Source organism: Nematolebias whitei, chromosome 4, assembly GCF_014905685.2.
Source record: "Nematolebias whitei isolate Nwh7 chromosome 4, NemWhi1, whole genome shotgun sequence".
NCBI lineage: Eukaryota > Metazoa > Chordata > Actinopteri > Cyprinodontiformes > Rivulidae > Nematolebias > Nematolebias whitei.
Genome location: NC_056501.1, coordinates 46,358,209 through 46,366,355, shown reverse-complemented (window position 1 = coordinate 46,366,355; position 8,147 = coordinate 46,358,209). Strand labels below are relative to the sequence as shown.

The following is an 8,147-nucleotide window of genomic DNA, read 5'->3' as shown; positions in this document are numbered from 1 at the left end:
AGATGGATGGTCAGATGGATGGATAGATGGATGGTCAGATGGATGGATAGATGGATGGTCAGATGGATGGACAGATGGATGGTCAGATGGATGGATGAATGGCTGGATGGACAGATGGCTGGATGGACAGATGGATGGATGGTCAGATGGATGGTCAGATGGATGGATGGATGGATGGAAGATGGATGGATGGATGGATGGATGGTCAGATGGATGGATGAATGGCTGAATGGACAGATGGATGGATGGTCAGATGGATGATAGATGGATGATCAAGGCTGATATTTTCAAATAGCTCAAATTCTCTGAAAATATTTTTCAGTTTGTTTGCTGAAACGTTCCTCTCATTCAAGTCATGTCCTGGAATCAGATTTTGAACTTTCCTCCACCTGTCTCTATGTCCAGGTCCAAACGGAGGTTGTACACGGCAGCGGACATGTTCCTGGAGGTTGTCCTAAAGAGACACTTCCCAGAGTTCATTACCTCCTACTTAAACCAGGACCACACATTCCTCAGCTCCCAGAACTCAGCAGAGGACACGAGCCTGGACCCAGGCAAACTGTCCAAACTGTGAGCCTGGAGGACAGCGTCTCCTGATGGATGATCAGACAAAGAAATTCACTCTACAGTGTAAACACAGATTGTTATGAACATTGTTTGGTAACAAATAAAAGTTACATGAACCACTGGGAAATGTTTAGTCTCTGCACAGCTGCTGAAATAGCAAGGCAACATGCACAACGTCAAACCTTCTCCCATCATCTGTTTCCAACACCTGAGCATGATGACAGTTCAGAAACAGTCAGCAACATTTACAGAAAAATCAAAGTCACCAGCTATTGGTTCTCACTATTGTAATCGGGAGGCATTGGTGTAGATAAACCCAATGGTGCAAGCAGGCAGTCCAAGACTCCATCCATACATTATCTTTACCTGCTTCTTCCATTTTGGGTCACGGGAGTCGCCGGTGCCCATGTCCAGCAATCACAGTGCAAGGGGCGGGGTACACCCTGGACAGGTCTCAAGTCCATCACAGGGCCACATAGAGACAAACGAGACAAACAACCATTCACTCTCTCACTCACACCTAGGGACAATTCAGAGTTACTAATCAGCCTAACATGCATGTTTTTGGTCTGTGGGAGGAAACCGGAGTACCCGGAGAAAACCCACGCATGCACGGAGAGAACATACAAACTCCACCCAGAAAGACCCCCGGACTGGGATTTGAACCAGGGACTTGCGTGCTGAGAGTCAGCAGCTCTACCAGTTGCACCACCGTGCTGCCCAATCCAAGACTCAGAGATTATAAAATAAAGAATTTATTTACAAAAATCAAGACGACTGATGCTGCAGCAAGACGTACATGAATACAAGGAGCAGACAGGAAGTCACCAGTGGACAGTTAACAATGCGAGGACAAAGGACTAACACAGAGACAAAGACTTATATACAGTGACTAACGAGACAAAACACCTGTGAGGACACACAGCTGAAACACGTCAGAGGAAATGATAAACAAGAAAACCAGGGAGTGCAGGAACAGACACACAACACCAGATGGAGGCATACACTAGGAAATCACAAACCCTAGAAAACAGAAACTGAGGATCAGGACATAAATACAAGATGGGGCTAGACACCAGGAAACACCACATTCCCTACACTCACAGGGTTCCTGCCACTCAATCCAACAAATGAACAAAAATAAATGCTTACCTGATCTCAGTGTGGTTTAATTCAAATTTAAAAAATGTATTCTCCATTATGACACACAAATTTTAGACTTGTATCCCAGACTGGAGAATTTTGAAAACTCTCCAGTCCCCAGGACCAGCCACATGTGGTACCCAGCAATGATGCCTTGGTTTCATTCAAGCCTTCATGAGTCAGTCCAGTCTTACACAAGGAGCTTAGCAGTTCTTTATGAAAAAAAAAATTTTAAAAATTTATATATATATATATATATATATATATATTTTTTTTTTTTTTCATTTATTTATTTAAAGTGTGCTTTGCTCTTCAATTTTTTGTTACATTTTCTTTTACATTGCTAATCTCTGGATGGCATTAATCTGTCCTCCTGCTCTAATGTTAAAAATCTTGGTGTTATTTTTGACCAGGACATGTCTTTTAACCCACACATTAAAAATGTTACTAGAACCTCCTTCTTCCACCTGCACAATATCACTAAAATTAAAAACATCTTATCTAAAAATGATGCAGAAAAACTGGTCCATGCATTTGTCACATCTCGACTGGACTATTGCAATGTTTTATTATCTGGGTGTCCAAATACTTCTTTAAAACGTCTTGAGTTGATCCAAAATGCTGCTGCCAGAATCTTAACTGGAGTTAGTGGGAGAGATCATATTTCTCCAGTTTTAACTTCTCTCCATTGACTCCCTATCAAATCCAGAATATAATTCAAAATCTTACTTCTAACCTACAAAGCTCTCAACAACCTAGCTCCATCTTATATTACAGATCTTATTGTTCCATATTTTCCTAACAGAGCACTTTGCTCTCAGACTGCAGGTTTACTTGTGGTTCCTAGAATGTACAAAAACAGAATGGGAGACAGATCTTTTAGTTATCAGGCTCCTCTCTTGTGGAACCAACTTCCAATCTCTGTCCGTGAGGCTGACACATTATCCAGTTTTCAGACTAGGCTTAAGACTTTCTTTTTTGCTAAATCCTATAGTTAGGGTTGGCTTGGGTTTCCGGAGCTATCCTTTAGTTATGCTGCTATAGGCTTAGACTGCTGGAGGACAAATTGACCACATTTCATCAAATGAATAGATTGTAATTATTTCTATCTTAACATGGTTTTTGTCTTTCCTCCTATAGACAGTACATCTGGACCTGCCATTCTGTCTCTCCTTCCTGTCCTCTCAAACCCAGCTGGTTGAAGCAGATGGCCGCTTGTCCTGAGCCTGGTTCTGCTGGAGGTTTCTTCCTGTTATGAACGAGTTTTTCTTTTCCACTATCTCCTTTGTGCTAGTTCAGAATGGGAGACTGAAACAAAGTGAAGATTCAACGAGTCTGCTGCTTCCTTAGATAAAGAACTTTACTAATTGGCTTTTATTTTAAATATATGTGAATGTTTCTGTTCAGTGCCCTGAGACAACTTGTGTTGGGACTTGGAGCTATATAAACAAAGTGAATTGAATTAATCTGACACACCTATGTCCTCAAGATAAAAACATTACACCTTTAAAAAAAACCTGTAGAACAAAAATGTATAGCATACAGAACAATGATCTTTAGATGACTAGAAAGGGATGGTAAGATGAGAGGGGGTGTTGGTGTAGGAGTTGTGCTTTTACTGCTTTCCCTGGTCTCTGTCTCCCTCAAGTGTTCTATATTTGTCTGCTCCCCCTCTGATGTCTGCACCTGTGATGTTTCACAGGTGTTCTGTGTTAGTCTAGTTGGTGTGTGTATTTAAGTCTGTTTGCTTGCGTCCCTCATTGTCTTGACATTGTGTCCCTGTGATACCTGTTCTGCTCCTCGTGTCCTGCGTCCTGTCCCAGGATGTATGTAAGTCTGCTGCCCCATCAGCCATCTTTATTTTGTAAATAATAAATTATTTATTTATATTCCCTGAGTCCTGCCAGTCTGCCTGCACCAATGGGTTTCCAGCCTAGAAATAATCACAGTTAGTGTGCACAACATGTGCACGTGACCCTAATGTGGTCCTTGATGTTTCACCCACATCTGCAGCAAGATAGAGCAATTTTGGCCACCGGCTGATCTCAGAAGTGTCAACAATCTAACAAAACGCCACAAACACATAAAACATGAGAATGTGAACAAATGATACAAGTATTCTTTCTCATGATCAAACACACCCTGTCGACTCCACCCTTGCCCCAGTTGTAGTCCCACATGATAAGCAGCTTCTTCTCTGCAACTACAGAGAACCTTGTTCCTTCAGAGGTCCCCAACAGCGCCAGCTTCCTTACAGGCAGTTCCTCACCAGTCCCACCTGAGTGAAAACATTGTCCCCCCTGGACCACCTATCATGTTCAGCAGTAGTGTTAAACCCAAGTGAAGACAGACACGGGAAAACTCGAAGGTCAAATGAAGGATTCTAATTTATTAACAAAATGAAGGGTGACGTGGAAACAGAACACTTACAGAAAATCCAGAGTGCAGGAAAACACAGATGAACTGAACACGAGCGGCTGTGAGGAGCTCAATCCTCGGACGGGGAAGAAACACCCTGACACAGAACTCAAAACTACTGACAGATAATGAGGAACACCTGGGGAACAGGTGAGAGAAGAAGGATCTGGAGGGGAAAGCACTATAAGCTGAACAGATGACACAAGAAAACACAAAAACCTCAAAATGTAAAGAACACAAAATAAAACAGGTTCTCCACCACCATCCTCCTGGTTCCTCTCTGCAGAGCCACCAGTCTCCAGCAGGTGGACACCTCCAGCCTGCAGGTGGAGGACACCCTGTCTGCTGCAGCAAAGACCTTCATGCAGGTCTTCAGTTAGCAGGTACTGTCCAATCATCAGTGCTGATGTTCTAACCAAACTGAAGAGCAGGGGAAGGTGCTGGCTCTCCTCTTGTCAGAAATTAGTTCAAGTTGTTTCCATTTGAATGTTCCTCCTTTTAGCTTATTTCTGATTCTGTCTTTTTTTTTTTTTTTTTAGCTTTTTTTTTTCCTTTTTTTTTTTTATTTTTTCTTTTTTTTTTTTTTTTTTAGCTTTTTTTGTGCCTTTTTTCCTGCTCCTTTCATCTTCTTTCTTTTATTTCAGCTGTTTTGTGCTTCTTTCAGCTTTTGAAGCTCCCTTTAGCTTCTTGTTGTTGTTTCCAGATTTTTTAGGCTAATTTCAGTTTTTTTTTTCCTGCTTTCTATAAGTTTCACCTATTTTTCTACTAATTTTATCTTTTTGGCTACTTTTCAGCTAATTTCAGCTTTTACGTGATATTTTCAGCTTCTTCCTGACTATTTCAGATGATTTTCTATTTCAGCCTTTTGTGATTTTCTTTCAGCTATACTCACAGCTGATTTTCTGCTAATTTTAGCTGTTTGTGCTCTGTTAAGCTTCTTTATTCTAATTTCAGAATGCTTCTGCTACTTTTAGCATTTTTCTGTTAATTTAAGCTCTTATTATTTTCTCTCGGTGTTTATTTTTTAAATAATTTTTGCCTTGTTGTGCTCCTTTCTGCTTTTTTTCCTGCACTTTTCAGCTGTTGGTGTTTTTCAAGTAAGCTTCAGCTTGTTCAGGAGCTTTCAGCTAAAATCATTCAGCAAAGCGTTCACACTGAGTTTCACTGGAAATTACATTTCTCTAGTTTTTTGTTTGTTTCTCTGTAAAGAAATGAGACAATAGTTTAAAGATTCTTAATGCAGGAACACAGGTTAAAAAAAACAACTAAATAAATAAATAAAAGCCTGAACATAATTTCATGAATTTTATTTTACTGTTCTTGTAAAATGATTTGAAAAAAACGGTCGAATATTCAAATAAACACTGTTCAGACTCCTTCTGGAAGGCCTGAAAAGAGGGAATGGAGTGACTAAACTTTGATTTGTGTATTTCTCTAAGAGTATTATCAAATTTATGATTCTGTTTTTTGCTTTTGACATCATGGACTCCAAACAGTAGACTGTTTCAATTCAAACAGAAATTAGAGTCAATCTTTCTAAAAAAGATGACTGGTTTCCAGAAGGAGGCAGTAGCGTGACAGAACCAGAACAGGTGGATCATAGTTTCTGGTTCAGACTCACACAAATATCTTTCCTAAATTTAAACATACTGCTTGACAGGGTAATACCTGTGGATTAATTTATAAGACACTTCTCTTACTTTGTTTAGAAGCAAATATATGTAGGGAAGTTTCCACACGTTGACCCAGTTCAGCCCATTTACTAATCCAGCCCAGTAATGAACAACATACGGGTAATATCTGTTTGAAATAATGACCTAATATTATGATTATTATTTTTGGATTTGATCAAAAAGCATAAATGACCATCTGGTGTCACAGCGGGGTCAAAGGTTGGAACGGGCTGGTTTCTCAGCTTTCTTTAATAAAGTTAGAATACCAGAGGGAATAGAATCCATTACTAGAGCAAATTCTTTTGGGCTTAACGGAACATTTAATGTATGCAGGAACTCAGAGTAGTTCAGCAAATTCCCATTATCATTAAGAAGCTGATATGAATTATGTTGTTATCAAATCACAAGTTAGAAAAAAAAAAAAGATTTATTTTGTGTTTGATGTGTTGATTGTTCCAAATGAAACATTTATGTGGAGAAAAGCTGTTTGTAAAATAACGACCATGTAACAACATCTGCTTATGAAAACTCGATAACCAAAGGTGACGTTTATTTATTTTATAATCACATAGAAGTTCATATTCAAGGCCTCCAACAGTAGAAAAACATATTTGTGTATAAAGCTCCTCATGGATGTAGGGTTCTGTGTTTATTACAGTCTAACTTGTAGAGAAAACATTTTACAGATTCGGCTCCATTTGCTTTATTTAAAAGTCAAATAAATCAAAATGTATATGAGACTTAATAAGACTAACACAATCACATGGCTCTGTTCAAGAAGTCACTGCTGTCTCTGACAACCCCTCAAAAGTGATATGAAAAATAGTACATTTACATAAACATCTTGTTTAAATATGAAAAGAAACTTTAATTAAATGTTTAGTGTCCCTGAAGAACCGGTCCATGTCCTCCACATCAGGGTCTCTGAGGTTATATTCATAATATTCTTTTGTAAAAATAAATTTAACTTTTGTGTCTTTTTATTCCCAGTTTTAGACATTTTAATACCGTTGTGTTCACAAAAAAGACAATACCCCTTCAAATTAAAAGTGAACATTTGACTTTTTTAGGGAAAAGGACAAAAAGTAACGAATGTATATTGATTACATTTTTTGCGATTTATTTTCCTGGATGATTTTGTTTACATCAGGATTTATTTATTTATTTATTTTAACTGTAATGCCTCTTAATAAAGATTAAAGAAAAGTCGGACTTGGAGTCGGATGGTCGGTTTTGTTCGACTTCTCGGTGATGTGTTAATCTGGCTTCCAGGCTCTTTAATCCAGCGCAGATAGTTCGATTCAACGGAGAGCCAAGGAAGACGATTTTCAGCTAAAATGTCTTTCAGTCGGTTATTATCTCGATCAGTTCATCTTAACAGACGTAAGTGAACAAGAAACACAAGTGATCGGTGCTGATGTGGAGGACTGGTTGTTTATAGATGCACAGAGGAGCATGACCTTAGCTTAGCTTAGCATTCAGTCATAGCTGTAATTATTAAACTGAGACAAAGTGGCAGATATATGGTTTATATAACGTGCTCAGAGAGTTCTGTTCATCATCTCTTTACTGATTTTAGCTACTGTTTGGGTCATTTTAGCTGCAGCGTTTGGTTTCCTAAGTTTAGCTAGTTTTAGTTGTTTAGTTCTTCTCTTTCTGCTGATTTTTTCTTCTGCTCTGCTGTTTTAACTTCAGTAACTCAGTTTTAGCTTCTTCAGGTGAAATCATTCAACACTCAGGCCTCGCGCTAGAAATCATCAAGTTCTGTTTGTTTTTGTGCGGCTCGGCTGTTGAAGTATATTCTCTAAATGAGTTTTCTGTTTTAGTATTTCATTGGTTCATGTTTTTATTCCTGATGCTGTAATTACATCTTATTTTGTATTTGATGCTGTGGTGTTTTTGTTAAACACTTTGGTTCCTGTTTTAAATCAATCTACTTGTTTAGTTGGATCCAGATCTGCCTTCACCAGCTCCAATCATGGCGTCACCAAACCAAACTTGCTGAAGGTCGGGCTCACCTTTGGGACAGCAGCTTTCCTCTGGGGCTTGGTAAGTGATTGAACTCCCAGCCTCAGATATATATTTCATCTTCAGCCTGTCCTGGAAGACTGAGAATCTGCACAAGCATCTTGTAGCATTTAGCTCTGTAGCTCTGCGGTCTAACATTTAGCATCAGACCTTCCCTGAAAAACAGGATGGGAGCATGTTCTAAAATCTGTATGAACTTTTCTGCACTGATGGTTCCTTTCAAGACATGTGACTGATGCTGAACAGCTGGAACATGTGACTGATGCTGAAGAGCTGGAACATGTGACTGATGCTGAACAGCTGGAACATGTGACTGAT

The 8,147-nt window shown here is 39.1% G+C and overlaps 2 protein-coding genes across 2 annotated transcripts in view; both read left to right on the top strand.

The window, feature by feature from the left end:
- Positions 1 to 672, top strand: part of mlsl (malate synthase-like) — a gene marked incomplete in the record, with an annotated part of 33,580 nt that extends 32,908 nt beyond the window's left edge. The window contains 1 exon segment of the mRNA XM_037675420.1: positions 406 to 672. Within this exon segment, the coding sequence (XP_037531348.1) occupies positions 406 to 574 (169 nt within the window).
- A 6,394-nt stretch (positions 673 to 7,066) lies between these two features.
- Positions 7,067 to 8,147, top strand: part of ndufc1 (NADH:ubiquinone oxidoreductase subunit C1) — a 4,445-nt gene continuing 3,364 nt past the window's right edge. The window contains exons 1-2 of the mRNA XM_037675422.1: positions 7,067 to 7,184; positions 7,747 to 7,850. Of these exons, the coding sequence (XP_037531350.1) occupies positions 7,139 to 7,184; positions 7,747 to 7,850 (150 nt within the window). The 5' untranslated portion in view covers positions 7,067 to 7,138. The remainder of the gene's footprint in view (positions 7,185 to 7,746; positions 7,851 to 8,147) is intronic.